This window comes from Canis lupus, chromosome 14 (genome assembly GCF_011100685.1).
Source record: "Canis lupus familiaris isolate Mischka breed German Shepherd chromosome 14, alternate assembly UU_Cfam_GSD_1.0, whole genome shotgun sequence".
NCBI classification, from domain to species: Eukaryota; Metazoa; Chordata; class Mammalia; order Carnivora; family Canidae; genus Canis; species Canis lupus.
This window is the reverse complement of record NC_049235.1, coordinates 2,251,002-2,270,825: the sequence shown is the minus strand read 5'-3', so window position 1 is coordinate 2,270,825 and position 19,824 is coordinate 2,251,002. Positions and strand designations below refer to the sequence as shown.

Below are 19,824 nucleotides of genomic sequence, written 5' to 3'. Positions count from 1 at the left end.
CAGTCTAAGTCATCCATATCTGCTCAGGGGTACTGTTACTTGGGGTTATGCCATGGATAATAAGAATAATGCATTCAGCAACTGCCAATGCCAGTTATGTTGAAAGATGCATCAGCACTTCTGTGAAAAATGTGAAACTGATTGTAACATTCACAAGTGAATAATTCCAGAGTGCCTAAATACCACTGGTGTTTATTCCTTCTTTGTGTCCACCCATTCTGTTACTGGACTCTAGGTACCTTTCTTCGGTGAGTTCAAGCTGGTAGTACATCCAAGGCTTACAATCAGTCCCATGTGGAAGCTTTTATTTTCTTGCAATAGATAAGGAGAACACTGAGGAAATTTCCTAAAGCAGTGTCTTGCCTGGAGATAGTGCAGTTAGCTTTTATTCAGTATGCAGAGGGGTCAGAGTCTGGAAACTTGCATATACTCTAGGCAACTTATACATACCTTATTCCTTAGCATTCTAGGTTTACTGCACATACTTAGCATGTTCACATGCTAGTGTATATCTCACAAGCTCAAGAAAATAGCCTAAATTCTGCCCCTGAGAAGAGATTTTAGTATTATAATGTACTAAAGTTAACTGTGGAGCAGTCTCAGGGGGTTTCTGCACAAGCTTCAGCTCTGATCTGTTTCAAACTGGTTCTGTGCTAGATTTCATATCTGCACATGCCATGGCCTCTTCTAAAGGTCCTTCTGATTTGCACTTCTGAAAAACATCTTATAGAAACAAATTTACATGTCACTCATGGTGGCTGTCTATGCTGGTTCCAAGTCCAGTTCTTATCTCATACCACTTCTCTGATTGTAATTAATGTATATAAATGCTCCAAAATGTCCAGTTAATATTGCATACTCTGCTCACTTTCAGTGTTTTCATAAGAATTAGTGATTTGTATTACATTGTTTAAATGTTTCATTGATGGGGATTTATAGAAGGGTTAGGTGTATGTACATATGAAAGACATTTGAAAGAAACTAAAGTTTCAAAACCCCTTCAAAGGGAATACTTAAATAGACTCAAATCAATATTTAGAAAATCCAGATATCTTTTCTTTGAGTAGGAACTGAAAACATTCTTCTTTTAAGTAAATTTGGAGTTGGAGGAAATGAAGCATGTACTTTTGCAGAAATGCAGACTAATCCTCTTTAAGTCAATTCTATGATGTTATACTTGTGAAGTGGTAAATAAATATTACATCAGAAGACACTGAGGGTGGTGGGCACTGAGGGGGCGCTAGAACGGGATGAGCACTGGGTGTTATTCTGTATGTTGGCAAAATGAACACCAATAAAAAATAAATTTATTATTAAAAAAGTTTAAAAAAATAAAAAGCTAGGGCTTAAGTGCTTTACAAACAAGGCAAGGCTTCGTGTGAGGAATAAACTCTGTGTGCTACAACTCATAAAAAAAAAGAAGACACTGAGAGATGGGAGAGAAAAAGGTGATCCATTAATTCATAAATTCAGTAATCCCTTTTAAGCTTCTTCAATTCATTAAGATTATCAGATTTCTGGAATCTCTCCCTAGATGTCAGTTATGGTGTGGATACTTCTTTTTTTTAAACATTTTATTTATTTATTCATGAGAGATACAGAGAGAGAGAGAGAGAGAGGCAGAGACACAGGCAGAGGGAGAAGCACTGAAAATATTCTGTATGATGCTGTAGTTGGAGTTTACATGACATTATGCATTTGTCAAAATTCATAGAACTGAAGAGTGAATTTTAATGTAAACTATAGACTGTAGTTAATAGTAATGTATGAAATTAATCCATCAATTGTAACAAAAATACTACACTAATAAGAGATGTTAATAACAGGGGAAAGAAAAGTAATAGAGGGCAATTCTCTGTACCGTCTGCTAAACTTTCTGTAAACCAAAAAAAAAAAAAAAAAAAAAAAAACCACTAAGATACCTGTTTACTAATAAAAAAGAAAAACTTACACACCATGAAATCCTCTGATACTGTATTTCACTTAAGAAATCTGGGGGCGGGTCCCTGGGTGGCGCAGCGGTTTAGCGCCGCCTTCAGCCCAGGGCCTGATCCTGGAGACCCGGGATCGAATCCCACATCGGGCTCCCGGTGCATGGAGCCTGCCTCTCCCTCTGCCTATGTCTCTGCCTCTCTCTCTCTCTCACTGTGTGCCTATCATAAATAAATAAAATAAAATAAATTTAAAAAAAAAGAAAAAGAAATCTGGGGACCTGGGTGGCTGAGTCCGTTAAGAATCTGCCTTCAGCTCAAGTCATGATCCCAGGGTCCTGGGATCCAGCATTACATAGGGCCCCTAATCAGTGGAGAATCTGCTTCTCTGTCTGCCTCTGCCTACCCCCTTTATATGCTCTCTCTCTCTCGTTCTCTCTCTCTTTCTCTCTCAAATAAGTAAAGTCATAAAAAAATAAATTTTTAGAAGCTGTCACCAAAACGTAGTGGAGTTTATAGAAATAGGGTGATATTTAGCAATAAAGGATAAGAGCTCATTAATTTCATTAGCCTTATTTTTAGGATTTGGCTGTGTTAATTTTGGGGATAGGGAGCAACAAAGCTAATATATTTTGGAAAGAAACGTTAATTGCGGGGGGCAGGGCAAGATGGTGGAAGAGTAGGGTCCCCAAGTCACCTGCCCCCACTCACTTACCTAGATAACTTTCAAATCATCCTGAAAACCTATGAATTTGGCCTGAGATGTAAAGAGAGAACAGCTGGAATGCTACAGTGAGAAGAGTTCACGCTTCTATCAAGGTAGGAAAAAAAATAAAAATAAAAAAGCATCCAGTAGGGAAGGGGCCCCCCGCAAGGAGCCAGGAGAAGGCCAGGTGGACAGGAAAGCCCTGTCCCGGAAGTAGGAACTTTACCAATCTTTCCAAAAGGAAAGGCGCTCGCAGAGAACTCGGGCAGGATCCCAGGAGGGGCAGTGGAGTCCCCAGGTTCCCGGGATCACTAACAGAGGAGGTGCGCCCCGGGGGAGCCCACACCACACACCGGGAGCCGAGCTCCCTAAAGGGCTGGAGTAGGTGCCCGGCGGGGCCTCGGGAGCAGCTCAGGCAGCGGCTCAGGTGGTGGCTCCATGCGGAGGGGGTTGTGCGGCCCCAGGAAAACAATTCCAGTAGTGCAGACCCCAGAGCCCAGGGCGTCGAGGGACACAGCCCAAGATCCGGTGCTCCACGTGGGACAGCCGGAGGCGAGGAGGACACAAGACAGCAAGGACACTCCTGCCGCAGGATGCCTCTGAGATGTGCAGGTCAGCGCCCCCCGCCCTCGGAGCATCCAGGGGCCTGTGGACTGGGAAACTGTGGGAGTTACTGTGAGAGCAGACTCCGGGGCTGGAGACCTGGTCATCACCAGTCTTGTTCCTCCCTATATCACCTTGTGCCTAGGACTGAGTGGGGCTGCCAGGGAATAGGGGACTCACAGGATAAACAGCTCCCACTGATTCATGCAGCACACAGGGAGTGGGCAGCTCCCCCAGATGCACACACCTGAGAATCAGCACAGCGGGCCCTTGCACAGAAGACCAGATGGAAGGACAGGGGAAGAGCAAGTTCTTGAACAAGACGCCCTGGAGAGCTCCAGGTAAAGTCAGGGGACTTATAGTATGTAGAATCAGAGTATAACCCTCCTTGTTTGTTTTTTTTTTTGTTGTTGTTGTTGTTGTTTGGTTTGGTTTTTTTGTTTTTTGTTTTATTTTGTTTTGTTACTTTTGGTTTTTGTTCTTTGTCCCCCCCTTTTTTTCCTCTATTTTTTTCATTCCTTTTTCCACTAAAACTTGTTTTTAGCCGCTATGCATTGAGCAAAATGACTAGAAAGAAGAACTCACCACAAAAAAAAAAAAAAAAAAGAATCATAGACAGTACTCTCTCCCATAGAGTTAAAGAATTTGGATTACAATTCAATGTCTGAAAGCCAGTTCAGAAACACAATTATAAAGCTACTGGTGGCTCTGGAAAAAACATAAGGATTCAAGACACTTGAATCACAAAATTAGATTAATCAGATTAAAAATCAATTGATGAGATGCAATCCAAACTAGAGGTTGTATGAAGAGGATTAATGAAATAGAAGAACCAGTGAGTTACATAGAAGACAAGTTGATGGCAAGGAAGGAATCTGAGGAAAAAAAGAAAAACAATTAAAAGGTCATGAGGAAAGTTTAAGGGAAATAAATGACAACCTCAGAAGGAAAAATCGGAAAGGAAAAATCTACTACTTTCTGTAATTGATAGATCTTCTAAGCACAACATCTCCAAAGAAACAAGAGTTTTAAATGATACACTGGACCAGATGGATTTCACAGATATTTACAGAACTTTACATCCAAATGCAACTGAATACACATTCTTCTCAGGTGCCAAAGGAACTTCCTCCAGAATAGACCACATACTGGGTTACAAATCAGGTCTAAACTGATACCAAAAGATTGGGATTGTCCCCTGAATATTTTCAGACCATAATGCTTTCAAACTAGAACTAAATCACAAGAAGAAGCTTGGAAGGAATTCAAACACGTGGAGGTTAAAGACCATCCTGCTAAAAGATAAAAGGGTCAACCAGAAAATTAGAGAAAAATTAAAAATATTCATGGAAACTAATGAGAATGAAGATACAACAGTTCAAAATCTTTGGGATACAGCAAAAGCAGTCCTGAGGGGGAAACACATCGCAATACAAGCATCCATCCAAAAACTGGAAAGAACTCAAATACAAAAGCTAACCTTGCACCTAAAGGGGCTGGAGGAAAAACAACAAATAAAACCAAAGCCCAGCAGAAGATAGTTAATAAAGATTCAAGCAGAACTCAATGAAATAGAGACCAGAAGAACTGTGGAACAGATCAACAAAACCAGGAGTTGGTTCTTTGAAAGAATTAATAAGATAGATAAACCATTAGCCACCCTTATTAAAAGGTAGAGAGAGAAGACTCAAATTAATAAAATCACAAATGGAAAAGGAGAGATCACCACAAATAACAAGGAAGTACAAATGATTTTAAAAACTTATTATGAGCAGCTATATGCCAATAAATTAGGCAATCTTGGAGAAATGGACACTTTTCTGGAAAACCACAAACTACCAAAACTGGAACAGGAAGAAGTAGAAAACCTAAACAGGCCAGTAACCAGGGAGGAAATTGAAGCAGTCCTCAAAAACCTCCCAACACAGAAAAGTCCAGGGCCAGATGGCTTCCCAGGGGAACTATAAAAACGTTTAAAGAAGAAACCATACCTATACTACTAAAGCTGTTCTGAGAGATAGAAAGGGATGGAATACTTCCAACCTTGTTCTATGAGGCCAGAACCACCTTAATTCCAAAACCAGACAAAGACCCCACCAAAAAGGAGAACTATATAGGCCAATATCCTTGATGGACACAGATGCAAAAATTCTCAAAAGACACTAGCCAATAGGAACCAACAATACATTAAGAAGATTATTCACCATGACCAAGTGGTGATCGATATGAATGGATCAAGAAGTTGTGGTCTATGTATACAATGGAATATTATTCAGCCATTAGAAATGACAAATACCCACCATTTGCTTCGATATGGATTTAACTGCAGGGTATTATGCTGAGTGAAATAAGTCAGTCGGAGAAGAACAAACATTATATGGTCTCATTTATTTGGGGAATATAAAAATAGTGAAAGGGAATAAAGGGGAAAGGAGAGAAAATGAGTGAAAATATCAAAGAGGGTGAAAAAACATGAGAGACACCTAAATCTGGAAATGAACAAGGGGTAGTAGAATGGGAGGTGGGTGGGGTGTCGGGTGACTGGGTGAGGGGCACTGAAGGGGGCACTTGATGGGATGAGCACTGGGTGTTATGCTGTATGTTGGCAAATTGAACTCCAATTCAAAAAAAAGAAAAGAAAAAAAGATAAAGAAAAGTTAAAAAGTTAATTGCTAGAACATGAACCAAGCGCTCTTTTGTTTTACTTGTGTTAGTGGTAGTATTCCCTTGGAACTACACAACCCAAGTCAGCATCCTTTCCCCTACTGAATTGGATAAGAAGGGTCTGGTAATGCACACTCTGTGTCTGGAGGAAAAGTAAGTGATCTATATTTCCCTGTATTCGTTATTCTTCTCAACACTAGGGAGAAACAATATTTCAAAATAAGGATGCTACTGCAGGGAAAAGCCCTCATTAGAGTGAGTGAAGTGGTTTTCTTCTCAGAGTATATTTTATCATTCATTATAAGTCTCAAACACTATAAGGGTTATGTAGTTCAGACAATCGCAGCTGTTCAAAGATAGTAGAACATTTTGAAGTCTTTTAAAGGAATTTGAAGCCATTCCTCCACTTGTGAACCATCCAGCCATTATTTCAGAAAATTGGGTTGGATGTCAGTACTGGAGCCCATGAAATACGTCTTAGGACCTTGTGCTTCCTTTGGTAGAAACCCACATGCAAAGGTGTAACTTGTTTTCACAAAGGAATTAATAATGCCTGGAAAGGTAATCAATTTGGCTCTTGACTCTGCTAGTCATTCACTCTGTCACTTAGATGACTGTATTGTTTTAGCCTTAATTTTTTCGTAAATGAAATGAGCAATATTCTTCAAGATATAATTGTTGATTCCTTCAAAAAGAAATTACCTTGACAACAATGCATAGTGCACAAGCTCTTGCAGCAACTACAGGAAAAACATGACCAAAGTTTTTAAATTTTGGTTTCTATTCTGATATTGAGAATGCCATGAACACATGTTTTGCTTATATATGTATGTATGTATATGTATATATAATTAGAATATATATAAAGATAAATATATATGTTATATATATGTTATATATTTATCTTTAGCATTATATGTTTAAATATATGTTATATATTTATCTTTAGCATTAATTTGTTTCCCCAAGAAGCACAGCACCATCCACGGAAGGAGTGCTGGTGGGGCAAGGGAGCCAGTTGTATTCCAGGACCTGCCCATGGGCCTGACAATCAGTAAGCACTCTGTAAATGATGCCCAAAGTAAATATGGGGATCCTTTATACAGGAGGAAAGTTCAGAGGAGTAATTCTGAAGGAAATCTTGTCAATAACTGACCAATGAGTTTATGGCATGTGCCAATTTCAGTGACTTCCTAGGTTTCTGTGTTGACGATTTTGTCAACAACAAGGACCAGAGGTAAGCTCTGTAAGAAGAGTGATGTAATCTCATTAACCAGGATGGGCATAGGCTAGAACCTAGTGTTGACTCCCATGGTTTAGATGGGAGTCAAATGCCCCATATATGTGATTACTGATCTTGTTAAAACTTATCATTACAGGGCAAAGTTACAGCAAACATATTGGGTTACACAATCTACTATCAACAGCAACACTGGCACAAAATTCAGATCTTTTGCCTCAAATGTATTTATATACAGACCTATTTTTGTTGAGCAAACCCAACAGCTATTGAAAAAAAAATTGTAATGTGTTCTATGAGATGCAAGCATGCACATTCATGCACACCCCCTCACACACACACACACACACACACACACACACAGTTTGAAAAAAAATGTTTGCCAGGACAGGGAAGAAGTAAAATTTTCGCTATTTACATAGGACATTATACTCTATATAGAAAACCTAAAACACGCCATCAAAAAATACTAGAACTAATAAACAAATTTAGTAAAGTTGTAGGATACAAAATTAACATGCAGAAATTTGTTGCACCAATAATGAAGCCACAGAAAAAGAAATTAAGGAATTAATCACATTCACAATTCCATCAAAAACTACAAGATACCTAGAGATAAACCTAACTAAAGAGGTGAAAAACCTATTCTCTGAAAACTAGAACACTGATGAAAGAAATTGAAGATGACACAAAGAAATGGAAAGACATTCTATGCTTATAAATTAGAGAACACATATTGATAAAGTGTGTATACTACTCAAACAAATCTACACATTTAATGTAATCCTTATGACAATATCATCAGCATTTTCACAGAGCTAGAGCAAACAATTCTAAAATTTGTACAGAACCACAAAAGACTCCAAAAAGCCAAAGCAATACTGAAAACGAAAAAGCAAAACTGGAGGCATCATGATTCCAGACTTCAAGTTATGTTACAAATCTGTGGTCCTCAAGACAGAATGGTCTGGCACAAAAACAGACAAATAGATCAATGGAACAGAATAGAAAACCTAGAAATGAGCCCACAAGTATATGGTCAATTAATCTTTGACAAAGCAGAAAAGACTAAGTAACAGGAAAAAGAGTATTTTCAACAAATGATGTTGGGAAAACTGGGCAGTAACATGCAGAAAAATGAAAGTGGACCACTGACTTACACCATACAGGAAAATAAATTCAAAATGGATGAAGTAATGCTGATGATTTTTACTTTATAACTTAAAAAATTATTATTTAACAAAAAAGCATGAACAATAACAAAAAATAGAAAAAAACAAGAAAATACAAACAGTGTTTGAAACATGTTGACAGACATATTCATACTTTAATATGTAGAGAGAATGTTAAATAAGTTTAAAAAGTAACATTTCTAATAAATATGAAAAATAATATTGGCAGATAACTTTTAAAATAATAAATATTAACACATTTGAGAAGTTTCAACCTCACTAATTTTTTAAAATAATAATTAAATTCAGTCATCTTAGGCCAATATTACCGGATATGTAAACGTGTATATGTTTAATGCTATTTACTACATGTAAAATACTATTTACTACAACTCTTTAGAGAGTATTGTGAGGATGTTGGGAAAATAGGAACTATCAATCAATAGGAAAGTAAGCTGATAATGTAAAATACAATCTAAAAATAAGGGGAGGATCCCTGGTGGCTCAGCGGTTTAGCGCCTGCATTTGGCCCTGGGCACGATCCCGGACTCCCAGGATCGAGTCCCATGTCGGGTTCCCTACATGGAGCCTGCTTCTCCCTCTGCCTGTGTCTCTGCCTCTCTCTCTCTCTCTCTCTCTCTCTCTCTCTCATAAATAAATAAAATAAATCTTTAAAAATAAAAAAAATAAAAATAAAAAAGGGGCAGCCTGGGTGGCTCAGCGGTTTAGCACCACCTTGGGCCCAGGGCCGGATCCTGAAGACCCAGGATCGAGTCCCACGTCGGGCTCCCTGCATGGAGCCTACTTCCACCTGTCTGACACACACTCTCTTTCTCTCATGAATAAATAAATAAAATCATAAATAAATAAATAAATAAATAAATAAATAAATAAATAAATAAATAAAAATAAGGGCACCTGGGTATCTCAGTGGTTGAGTGTGTCTGCCTTTGGTTCAGGGAGTGATCCTGGGGTCCTGATATGCAATCCCACATCAGGGTCCCTGTAGGAAGCCAGCTTCTCCCTCTGCCTATGTCTCTGCCTCTCTCTCTCTCTTTGTGTGTGTCTCTCATGAATGGGTAAATGAAATCTTTAAAAATAAATAAATAAATAAAAATAAAAATAAAACCAAAACTTTAAATATATTTACACAAATTGGCTAATTCTGATGGAAGAAAATGTGAAAAAAAAACACGTAAAAATCCACGCTCAAAATTAAGTATTAGGATATTTATCATTAAATAATTTATTGCTGCCACAATTAAAGTGTTGTATGTATCAAAAATGAAGCATTGGTTAAATATAATGGAGCATGTCCCTAGGGTAGAATACCCTGTGAACACTGAATGCTGTCTTTGAAAGAATATTTCACTTCAGAGATACTTCTTATGAAGCAGTTTGTGAACGATGTAAATTGTCAAATTATACGTAACACATACATTTACTCATGCATATATGTGTGTGTGTGTGTGTGTGTGTGTCGGTGTGTAAATGTTATACAACATATGTATATACATTTTATATTTACTTATATATATGTTCATACAGTAGGAATGCAATTTTGTAAGGATGACCTTCTATATGATATGTTTTTGGCAACTATTTCTGGGTATTAAGGGAGCTTGTAAGTTTTTTGGGAAGGGCTTCTAAATTTTTGGACATTTTCTTATTTTCCTCACTGTGTGTATTGCCTTAATATGCATATATAATAACTATTAGACTATCAATAAAATGCTAAAATAAATAACATAAACTGGGCTATTTTCCATTTTTATGTCTTTTTACATTAGTTCCCACATTTCTCTAGGAGGGAAAGCTGCTGGAGGAAATTTCTGATGAAATGCTCAGAAAATCAGGGACTTGCACTTGTGAGTCCGTAGGTGGAGAAAAGTGGCAACACTTTTCTCAAAGCCCATATGAACTTAGGCTCACTCTCTTCCACTCCATGAAACTTCTAATGAACTGTCTCATTAACGTCCCTGGAATCCACAGGGAAATGACCCGCTCTTTCCAAGAGCACTTCATTTCATGGCCTTCTCTCAAAACTATTTAAGTCCTTGCCTCTTCTCACCCTGGGCACTACCCCTTTTGCCCAGGAATCCAAACACAGAACACCCAGAGACGATTCAGCATTCTTTAATGGTCTGCAGCTTTCTTCCTGCCTTCTTACTGTTTCACAATTGTCTCTCTTTGGTTTCTAGATATTTTCATGTAAGACAGGAAGCAAAAATTAACATACTTTTATATTAGGCTGGAGAATTTGTATGATTTGTCCTAACAATGCAAATTGTTTCAAGGATTTTAGGATGGCATTTTTAAATGATACTTCCATCTGCAGAGTTATATTGCAAAATATCTCTTAACAAATTGCTGTACCTCTCTCTTTGTGCTAATTCCATCAACAGTTGCGAAGGATAGTTCTTGTCTATAATTCAGAAAATTCAAGTTCATAAATCCAAATTAAAATCCTCTATATGTTGTATTTTCATGCAGAGGACATCTAGACATACAGATTGTCCAAATCTTGAAAGTTTCCCCATTGTGGATACTAATGACTATGAATGTTTTTCTTTATCAACATAAACTAGAGGATAAACTAAGTCCACTAATCTTAATCATTTCTCTTCTAGTAACAGATCACCTTCTATTTTCTGAAAAGGCTCTATTAATTCCTTATTCCTTTCTTAATTACATAAAGTTCTTATAGTTTACTGAGTAGTAGTAGTAGTTGTTGTTGTTGTTGTTCCTATTTATTACATTTTGTATGACCATCTCAACCTTTGAATAACACACCCTATTCTGAATGGCTCTTTGGAGAGAATTCATGTCTGAGTAAGTAACAGAGATGATCCTCTTTAGTTGGGCCTAAGTTTAGTATAAAATTAGGCATAGGGTGATTTTTTTTGTTGATGTGCATTATCTTCTTAATTTATGCATACCAAGAAGTGTGTATAGCAAGCTGCTTTTAATACATATTCAGTTTGCATGGCTGAGAAAAATATTGAGGAATGTGGGGTGATGAGGTTATGAGGTTAAACATGAGAGAATATTGGGTAAATGAATAAATCAATAAATCATTTTGAAGATTTTTTAATTAAACTATTGGATATAATAGTCTGAAGTTTTCTTTTTTTTTTTAAAGTTGAGTTCTTTTTTTAATATTTAAATTTTTTAAATTTTTATTTATTTATGATAGTCACAGAGAGAGAGAGAGAGGCAGAGACACAGGCAGAGGGAGAAGCAGGCTCCATGCACTCCATGCACCGGGAGCCTGATGTGGGATTCAATTCCGGGTCTCCAGGATCGCGCCCTGGGCCAAAGGCAGGCGCCAAACCGTTGCGCCACCCAGGGATCCCAGTTTGAAGTTTTCTAAACAATGTAAAAATCCTTATCAAATTTGAGCAATTCATGTGAATCACTAGAAGCTGCTGCAATACTTAGGCCAGTTTTGTTTATTCTCCATCTCCCATTACCTTAATGAAAACCTGGTCTATTGAAATTGTCCAGGAAGATCACAGGTGACAGATCAAATGCTGATGAGCACCCAGCTTGGCTCTCCAAATGAGACTTCAAATATTTGATGAGTAAGGAAAAACTGAGCATCTAGGGGTCTGAATGAATCAACTCTGTATGATGTCAGTAATATTTATGCAAGTTAAATCTAAGGAAGTGGAGGCAGAGTTGTCTACAACTCATGGGCTGAAAATCCCAGGTGCAAGCTTAGTGACATAAGCTCACCATGGCCCCCACCCCAACTACATTGAGAGGCAGGCTGCCTGTTTAATGATTTCTAGAAATTATCTAGAGCATTCATTACAAATATACAGTTGTATTGATGCTATTTGAATAGAATAATGAAAAGAATCTTCTTTTCTACAAAATACCTTTTTATGTCTGTGTATACATGATCTTTGCAAAATTTTTCCTTCTCTTTTTCTTTTTCTAATGATTTAAGCAAAAATTGACCTTGCAAATTAGATGAGATAGGGACAATACTATCTGAAAGACACAGAAAGTTAAATGAAAAACTTGAACTAGTCTATTTATAGTGCACCAATTACAAAAAGGCTTCCTAATTCCCTCCTGGGGTTCCCCACCACCACCATTGGCATGCTTGCCTTTGTATCCTTGCCCTCTTTTTACAGAAAAGGAGACTGAAGGTTGGAAAATGGAGGTATTTCCCTTAATGATAATATAAGCAGACTCCTGTAGGCCCTTTGATTTCAAGCCCAGAGCTCTTGCCATGCTGTCAATAATGCAAACATTTTTCCATAGCATTTTTCCATAAGACTTTTAAAGGTTGTATAGACACCTGTATTCTTTAATTCTACTCTGGAAGTGATTCACCAGCATTTTTTAATGCTCTGCATCCCATAGACTAAACATCAATCACAAACAGTGGGTCTCTGTAGCTGTGGTTATCCAGGTATGTGATCTCTTTAGGGGTTCTGGCAGGCAACGTATGTGGTTGACAAAAGAATATGGTTCTAAGTCACTCTTTGTAGTGATGCTCTAAACAGTAATGGACACTTGGTGAAATGGTCTAATTACATTGGCATTTTATTGTCTAATAATTCTATGGTTCTTATTCCAATTTGATGTTATTATTGATTATAACTTTTTTGAGATACTATGCATAATTTAGGAATACAGAGAAGATTCAGAGATAAGGTCTTGTATTTAGTTTCAAAACTGCACAACTGGGAATCCCTGGGTGGCTCAGTGGTTTGGCGCCTGCCTTTGGCCCTGGGTGTGATCCTGGAGTCCTGGGATCAGGTCCACATCCGGCTCCTTGCATGAAGCCTGCTTCTCCCTCTGCCTGTGTCTGCCTCTCTCTCTCTCTCTCCTCTGTGTGTGTGTATGCATGTGTGTGTGTGTGTGTGTGTGTGTATGTGATGAATAAATAAAATATTTTTAAAAACTGCACAACTATGAATTGAACTGGCTTGAGAAACTCTCATGTAAAAATTCAACCAGAAGAGTTTTAATGTGTACATAATGTGCCAAAAGTGTGATATATTTGATATAAGAATGGAAATGTAATATTTCTAGTGTATTCTGAACTGGAAAAACTCCACCTGAAGTACATTGGAATTAAGATATTGCATTTTAAAATGGATATTGCCAAAGATCATCTTAAGTTAATACCTGGAACTTGAATATTTTGCCAAGGTCTTCATAAATGCATACAAGAATCAAGAAGCATAAGTTGGCACAGAGAAGCATGAAGAAAGTCTAACCATATTCACCTTATGAAAGGCTGAAAATTAAAAAGAGAAGAAGCTGCTTCTGAGCAGATCTAGAGAGCAAGAAGGACATTCCATGAGGCAATTTTTAATCCAAGTGAGTACGGAGATTTCTAGCCATGGAGCTACTGCACTGAAAGAATATGGGGTATGCTCTTTCATCTGGCAGAAAGTTCACCAGTGGCCATTAGAACGAAGAAAAGGCTTAGAGATTCCATTGTAACTTGGTTCAAAAGATAGGCTTAGTGATCATCCCGGGCCTCAGCAAGAATCATACCCTAATTTCAAGTTAGGTGGGAGAAGTAACTTCAAACATCCCTATTCAACCAAATACATACTCCTTACAAAATAAGAGCATATTTGTAGATGTCAGGATGGAATAAATGCATTGTTCATTTTTTCAATTTGTGATATAGCATAATAAATAGTAATTTAAAGAAGTTTTGGGGATAGTTCCATCCAATTAAGTCATACCAATGTTATTTAATATTTTTTCTTGTGTTCTCATAATTTTCAGTCCAGACATATATACATTTCTCATGGATATTTAAATTCTCTTCAGTTTTTTTTAAAGGTTTATTTATTTATTCAGAGAGAGAGAGAAAGAGAGGCAGAGACACGGGCTGAGGGAGAAGCAGGCTCCACGCAGGCAGCCCGCCGTAGGACTTGATCCTGGGTCTCCAGAACCACACCCCCGACTGTAGGCGGCGCTAAACCGCTGTGCCACCGGGGCTGCCCAATTCTCTTCAGTTTTAAATATGATGCATATATTTCTGAAAATTTATGCTAAAGGCCATTTCCTTCAAGTGAAGAGATAATTAGAGCAAAAATATAGAATTGGACAGATGAAGTCGTTTTGCCAGGAATGCCAGAGTCCATGGAACTGAAGTTCAAGAGTATTTTACAATTCAGATTCATGGATTTTAGTTGAATATGCAGATTGCTTAAATAAGAAATTGAGATTCTCACATACATAGTAACAGTTTTGAAATAACTAACATATATGAGTAAAACATTCATATTTTGTTTTGCATTTTATAAAATATATTCACCTAAGAATTTCTCATTTCATCCATAAAGCAACCCTGTTATATTATATTATCTAAATTCAATATAAATGGAAACAGGCTGAAAAAGTTTGGGGAGAGAATCCAAGGTAACAGAATTCTTTAATGTCAGAGAGAGAACTCAATTCATCTGTTTCTAAATTTTGCTTTACTCTATATCTACTACATCATTTCAGGATCAAATTCCCGTATAAAGGCACATAATAACTCTAGACATTTTCTTTTTTTCCTGGGCATTGTTTTAACATTTTCATTTGTACTAATCATAACAAAGCAATATAATCTGTGTTCTACAGAAATTCAACAATTATATGTCCTCCTCATAATGCTTCCTCATAATAAGACAGCAGATGAAAAATCAAACCAAAAGGGGCTTGTTTTTTGGCCAGTTGGACCTTTGTTTGTTGTTGTTGTTGTCGTCATTTTTAGTTTCAGAGATAAAATTTAGTGATTCAACAGTTGCAAATAACAACCAGTGCTCATTATATCAAGTGCCCTCCTTAATGCCTATCACTCAATTATCTCTTCCGCCACCCCCCTCCCTTCCATCAATCCTCAGTTTGTTTCCTAGAGTTAAGAATCTCTTATGGTTTAACCCCCTCTCAATTTTCATCTTATTTTATTTTTCCTTCCCTTCCTCTAGGTTCATCTTTTTGTTTCTTAAATTCCACATGAGTGCAATCATATGGTATTTATCTTTCTCCGACTGACTTATTACACTCAGCATAATACCCTCTACATCCAATCATATTGTTGCAAATGGCAAGATTTCATTCTTTTTGATGGCTGAGTAATATTCCATTGTATGTATATACCATGTCTTTTTTAACCATTCATCTGTCAGTGGACATCTGGGCTCTTTCCAGATTTTGGGACCACTAGATATTTATCCAAAGGATACAAACAGCTATTTGATGGGATATGTGCACCCCAATGTTTGTTTATAGCAGCAATGTCCACAAAAGCCAATCAGGTCTTTTCATGTGCATAAAAGGAAAATAAGGCAAGCCAGCTGCAAACTAGAGAAGACTTTAGAGTTTGCCTTTGTTACTGCTAGGATGATAGGATGAGAGGGAAACAACCACAACAACAGAAAGAAAAAAAAAAAACAATGAGAGGGGCAGAATAGTATTAAAAATTTTTGGAATGCATATGAATGGTTGAACAGGGAAAGCTACTTGATCTTATAAAGCAATACCTATTTTCTCTTTGATACTGAGATCCTAGGGCATGATCAAATGTTAGGATCAAATTGTGGGAAGTATGGAAACAGAAAACAACTAATATTTAGGCTATCCCATAAACTCGACAACATTTTCCCTGTAGATACACATGTTAATGGGTTCCATTAATGAAAACTAGAAAGATGGGAGAAAAATGAGGCAGATTGGAAATCATGATGAAATGGTACATGGTGTCGGAGAACTTATGAAACCTGGCTCAAATCTTTTGAAATTAGCACCAAAAATAAATAAGATAAGAAAAACACTTTATTCTGTTAAAAATCAGCAGCCATGATTATAATAATTTCTGTGATGTATTCTCAATTATAACATCTTTATTAGCCATATTAATGATTATATATAGTTTAAAATTTAACAGATTCACATTTTTGGCACATTTCATTTGACAACTAATGTAAATATCTAGGTTTTTTTAGAATGTAGGTAGGAGCACAGAATGATTTGAGACAGCCTGGTCCAAACATTTCTTCCATTAATAGTATGTGTGACCATAAAAACATTATTCACAATTCTGCCATCAGTGAGAAAGGGGATTATAGTTCCTCACTTTTTAGGTTTATTGTGAAGCCTTACAAGCCCATATATATGAAGTACTTCACACAAAGTACACTCCTCACAATTATTTTTAATAGCTTTTCGTTTTCTGTGCAATTGACTCACATGCTCATACTTTGAATATTTCTAGAAACATAAATTAGTTTGATCAATCTACCTCAAAAATGTATTGGTAAAATATATCTTGCCATGACATATTCAATATTAAAGCATATAAAAATCATCCTTAACTTTCAAAAACTTTGTTGTAGATGTTTCACAACTGTAGATATCACCTGAAATTACATAAAATATAGGTAACCAATTTTTCTTAATTACTAATCACTATGAAAAAATTAAATTACTAATAATAAGAGGTGATTTATAGCTTAACATGTATGTCTCTGGGCTTAGTTGCTAATGCTAAATTCTAACAGCTAATGCCGTTTCTAGTACATAATCTTTTTTTTCAAAAATTTTATTTATTCATTCATGAAAGACAGAGAGAGAGAGAGGCAGAGACATAGGCAAGGGGAGAAGCAGGCTCCAAGAAGGAAGCCCAATGTGGGAATTGATCCCAGTACTCCGGGATCATGCCCTGAGCCAAAGGCAGATGCTCAACTGCTGAGCCATGCAGGTGTCCCTCTAGTACATAATCTTTTTTTAAAAAAGATTTTATTTATTTATTTATTCATGAGAGACACAGAGAGAAAGACAGGCAGAGACACTGGCAGAGGGAGAAGCAGGCTCCATGCAGGAAGCCCGACGTAGGACTTAATCCCAGGTCTCCAGGATCAGGCCCTGGGCTGAAGGCGGCACTAAACCGCTGAGCCACCTGGGCTGCCCACTAGTACATAATGTTAATTCCAATTCTTCATCATCCTAAAATTAAATTTCTTTCTTAAAAATAAAAATAATTCTACAAGAGGGACTTCCCTTTTTTTCTGTGTTTGCAAGAGTGGTTTCCATTTCCCACTTTATTTTTTCCCATACATCGCTTCTCGGCCTTTTGGCTAAGATCAAGTGTATTTTTTCCCATACAATTTGATTTTGCAACGCAGATGAACTGACACCAGGAGAATACTCATAATTCTCACAGCCCATGTAGCAGATCACTCATTTGTAGCTAAGTAGCAGAGATAGATGACTCATAGTCAGTATTGAAATGTTTTTAAGATGGTGCTAATGTTGATTATAATAAAGATTCATTTAATAAGGATAGCAGTTTAAACATATCTAAGACAGTATGTATATGTACACACACACACAGCAGACCAGGGTATATTTAACTGAATAACATGGTTTACACCCTTATGTGTTGTTAAATGTATCACTGTAGTACAATAGCATCTGTTGACATCATCTTGTTCAATGTTTTTAAAGAAATATTGATTCAAAATGATCAATTTTATGTAAAAAACATTCTAGATTAGTTTCTAGATATCTGTGCTAAAGTTGTAAGAAAATATTTTTAAGAGTTTTCTCCCAAATTTTAGTAGTTTGTTGCCTAACAATCAACCCATATGTTGTTATGTTAATTCTCTGAGGATACTGTCATTTTATTTGGAAGATTGTAGGTCATAGTAGCACCATCATAGGATTAATGGAGATGCACAACACATCCTCTACGGACTTCACCTTCATGGGGCTGTTCAACAGGAAGGACATCTCCGGCCTTCTTTTTCTCATTATCTCTATCATCTTTTTCACTGCACTGATGGCCAACGGAGTCATGATCTTCCTGATTCGCACCGATTCACGACTTCACACACCCATGTACTTCTTGCTCAGCCACCTCTCCTTCATTGACATGATGTACATCTCCACCATTGTGCCAAAGATGCTGGTTGATTACCTACTTGGTCAAAGAACCATCTCCTTTATGGGGTGCACAGCTCAGCACTTCCTCTACCTCACCCTGGTGGGAGCTGAGTTCTTTCTGCTGGGCCTCATGGCCTATGATCGTTATGTGGCCATCTGCAACCCTCTTCGCTATCCTGTTCTTATGAGCCGCCAGGTCTGTTGGATGATCATAGCAGGTTCCTGGTTTGGGGGCTCTTTGGATGGCTTTCTTCTAACTCCTATCACCATGAGCTTTCCTTTCTGCAACTCGCGAGAGATTAATCATTTCTTCTGTGAGGCACCTGCAGTCTTGAAGTTGGCATGTGCAGACACAGCCCTCTATGAGACAGTAATGTATGTGTGCTGTGTTCTGATGCTGCTGATTCCTTTCTCTGTGGTGATTTCTTCCTATGCTCGAATTCTGACCACAGTCCACCACATGAGTTCAGTGGAAGGGAGGAAAAAGGCATTTGCCACCTGCTCATCTCACATAACAGTGGTGACCTTGTTCTATGGGGCTGCCATGTACACCTACATGCTGCCACACTCTTACCACAGGCCAGCCCAGGACAAAGTCTTTTCTGTGTTCTACACAATCCTTACACCAATGCTAAATCCACTCATCTACAGTCTGAGGAACAAGGATGTGACTGGAGCTCTGAAAAAAGCATTGGCCAGGTTCAAGGGTACACAAAGGGTGGCAGGAGAAGTGTTTTGATAGTGGCTTCTTCTCATGTGGATGGCAAATGGGAGACTTTGTGGACAGTGGTAGCCATGCTCTCAATGAAGGATTAAACTGGAGAGTAGGTTCAATTGTGCAGGATGAAAAAAAAAGAGAGAGAAAGATCAATATAAAAAAATTCATCCTCTTGATCTTCATTCCTTCATCTTTCTTATACCTTCCCTTTATTCTGTCCTGTTCACCTGTATTCAAAATAAATGCCCAGTGTTTTTCAAGAATAGAAGATAAAATTTCTTGATCTGCAATTTCACCTTTTGGAGATAACATAAATTGCATGAAATTTTAAATGGTATGAAGTACGCTGAGTGCAGAAAGGAAGATGGTACTTTTGGTATAGATGATACTGTTTTAAAACTCTTTGCACCACCTAAAAATAAGAAAAATATTATCTTTTCTATTTTGAAGACTAATACCTGACTCAGCCTTTTAAGAAGACAATTGTGTATCTACCTATGTGTTCCAGTTTGTCAGTTGGTCAAAAGAGTCACTGAATATAGTTTTCTCAAATAGTCATTGTGTTGTATAAAATAACTAGGTGTGTTTTACTTTAAGTATCAATGCAGTATTTAACTTTTGTTTGTAGCATGTAAGTGAAAACTACCTGTCAGATAAATTAAAATTTATGGATGATGACGAAGGACATTGCCCAGAAAAGAAAATGTGGGGATATAATATGCTTATAAAAGTTTCCTAAATGTCAGAGGAACACACAGGGATATGGGCTGGGAGGATACTAAAATAATTTTTTTCAAATATGTCACAGGGTCATCAGGGTTATCATATACCAGCCAGATACTAGGAGTTTGCTCTTTTTCCATATTCATGCTCCTCAC

General features: G+C 37.3%; 1 protein-coding gene across 1 annotated transcript; it reads left to right on the top strand.

Annotated features, from left to right (window-relative positions):
• The first annotated feature begins 18,010 nt into the window (after nucleotides 1–18,010).
• On the top strand, nucleotides 18,011–18,967 carry OR2T1 (olfactory receptor family 2 subfamily T member 1). Its single transcript, NM_001388544.1, has one exon. It carries the CDS (start codon nucleotides 18,011–18,013, stop codon nucleotides 18,965–18,967), a length of 957 nt encoding a protein of 318 aa, NP_001375473.1.
• Nucleotides 18,968–19,824: the final 857 nt, after the last annotated feature.